The sequence below is a fragment of the Parasteatoda tepidariorum genome, chromosome 1, assembly GCF_043381705.1.
Source record: "Parasteatoda tepidariorum isolate YZ-2023 chromosome 1, CAS_Ptep_4.0, whole genome shotgun sequence".
NCBI classification, from domain to species: domain Eukaryota; kingdom Metazoa; phylum Arthropoda; class Arachnida; order Araneae; family Theridiidae; genus Parasteatoda; species Parasteatoda tepidariorum.
In genome coordinates this window covers 100,140,195-100,142,905 of record NC_092204.1, presented here as the reverse complement: position 1 = coordinate 100,142,905, position 2,711 = coordinate 100,140,195, and the positions used below count along the sequence as shown (strand labels likewise).

Below are 2,711 nucleotides of genomic sequence, written 5' to 3'. Positions count from 1 at the left end.
TATTCAGATCTACAAATGTATAATGATATAGTGGGAAAATTATCTCGGATATTTGAAGTGAAAGAAAGTAAAGAGAATAAATTTCTAGGTATAGAAATAAATAAAAGTGAGAAGGGCGTAACTTTGTCTCAAACTGAATATATAAACTATTTACTGTAGAAACATGGTATGTTTGATTCTAAATGTGCAAAAACACCAATCGTAAGAGGTGAGGATAGGAGTTTTAATTGTTCAAACGAAATGGTTAACCAAACACAATATCAAGAATTAATAGGGGAACTTTTATATCTCTCGAACAGAACACGACCTGACTTAGCATTTGTCATGAGCTACTTATCTCAATTTTATCATAAACCTGAGAAACGACATTTTAATTTAGCTAAAAGAGTGTTAAAATATCTCAATGGTACAAAGGATAAGAAATTATTTTTTAGTAACAAATCAGGACTTTTGAATGCTCATGCCGATTCAAGCTGGGGAAATGCTGAAAATGGGAAATCATTTTCAGGAGAAATTGTAATGTTAGGTGATTCTTTAATTTTATGGAAGAGCAATAAACAAAAAACAGTTGCTCTATCTACTTGTGAAACGGAACTTGTTTCTTTAGGTGGTGTCTGTAGAGAACTAATGTGGATATTAATTTTATTGAAAGAATTGTATTGTTCTATATTTGTAAAGAAACCTGTGACCATTTCGTCTGACAATCAATCTGCAATTGATTGGTTGAATAGTGCAAAATCATCTTCTAGAACGAGACATATAAATTTGAAGCTTCATTACGTAAAGGATATAATTGGCAAAATTATTAAAGTAGAGTATGTGCAAACGGACGAAATAATCGCAGATTTCCTAACTAAAGCTGTAACTTTTGACAAGCTCACTTGGACTGTGTCGTAAATAAATTTAATTGATTAATTGTTAATAAGTTTAAGTTGTATGAGAAATTTAGTATATTTATGTTTTATATTTAGTGGAAAAATGTGTATTTATTCGCTGGGGGAGTGTTGTTAATATGTAAATAAAATCTCATTTTTCCTCTCCTTCTCAAATAAGTTGCGCGAGTTGCGTGATGTAATACAACGACTTCCCGATAGGGGAAATAGATATATATTTGTTGAAGAAGCTGACTAGTTGTTGGTTGATTCAGATGTGTAGCACTGTGTGTGCGAACTATTGTTTCCTCATATTATGTTTTAATAAATACTTTATTTGCCGGCATTAGCCTCTGTGTTATTCAACCAAACAACATTTTAAAATAAATAATCACGTATTTTAAATAATCTTGTATGTCTTCCGAAGCAGTGATCTTAATTTATAATATTTATTCATGTTTTTCTTTTAATAATAAATTATTGTTGTAATAATTTTACATTCCCCGAACGAAAAACAGCAATTTTTATGAATTCGTGAATTCATAAAAATTATAAGAAGCATTATAATCGGTTTTTTGTAATGTACTAGCTATTCAAATAATATTATACTAGTTAAAAGACTATTATATCTCTGGAATGAAAATAACACAGCATAACAATATAATTCCATTTTCCTTTAAGTCATGAGGTAAAATAGTAATAATTTTTTAAAAAATGCTTGACAGTTTTATTTAACTTTTTAAAAATATTACATAAAGTAATTCTACAATGCAGCATTTTATTCCAGGTTTAATTAGAATAATAATAAGAAAAATAAGAAGAAAAATGAAAATAGATGAAAAATTAAAATTGATCCACCACATAGGCTCGAAAGTAATGTTTCACATTGCTTTCAATTAATTGAGTTTTCGTTTTACAAGTGGATTAAACGATACTGAGTTTCAACTTTTTACTCCTTTTCCGTGGGCCCAACTTCTACACAAGGATTGCTACCCCTACACTAGACGACGCTACTTAGCTTTTATTTATATTTTGTTGCTGCACGCCTGTTATATCAGGTTGTGAATATATACGACAAATTCAATGATAAGTTCTTTTATTACTTAATTCAATTATTACTATTTAATCAATTATTACTATACTCAATCAATTATAATGCTTCACTATCGAAAAAAGTAAATGATTATTGTAGTTAATTCTGCTTGAAATATAAGCAAATTTTCTAAGCCTCTCCTTTGCAAAGTTTAACAAACTAAGACAAAACGTAACGATTTCGGAAAAAGGAAAGAGAATTTGCTGATTCTCATTTACTGAGCATAAAATGTAAAGAGAGGAAATACAGGCCCTTATAAACGATTGCTGTGCAGTTAAGATATGTTTAATAAATTCACGATTTTTTTAAAAGTATTCTGATGGCCCCAAAGCTTAATGAAGGAATATTAATTTTGAAATACTGAGTTAAACTAGTTGCGATCTTATGTAAAAAAAAATGTCCGTTTTAAAGCTTTAATATCAAACATTATTCTGCAGATAATACTTAAATATTATTAATCACTAGGAGGCTTCGCCCCCTGCTCGCTGGCGCTCGCCAACCCCCGGAACTGCTTTCGCAGTTCATTTCGGATCGCTTTGCTCGCTCATTGGATACGTTCTTAACGTCTAGCTTTTGCATACTTTTTTGAAATAATAAATTCCGAAAACTTTTCACTGTAGAAAATTCTAAACCTGTACATTTCAATATTAATTTGAAATTGCAAACAGTTCACATATTTTTCTTAATCACACTATTCTAAATTTCAGTTGTTGAGAAAAGTAACTGTTGTAAGTTTTGTTTTAAAG

General features: G+C 29.7%; 1 protein-coding gene across 1 annotated transcript; it reads left to right on the top strand.

Moving 5' to 3' along the window:
• The first annotated feature begins 240 nt into the window (after positions 1–240).
• Positions 241–897, top strand: LOC122271518 (uncharacterized). The gene has a single exon (XM_043053094.1). It carries the CDS (start codon positions 241–243, stop codon positions 895–897), a length of 657 nt encoding a protein of 218 aa, XP_042909028.1.
• Positions 898–2,711: the final 1,814 nt, after the last annotated feature.

Bases quoted from the DNA above. Each gene is read 5' to 3' on its own strand.
- LOC122271518 (XM_043053094.1), top strand. From the start codon at position 241: ATGGTTAACCAAACACAATATCAAGAATTAATAGGGGAACTTTTATAT.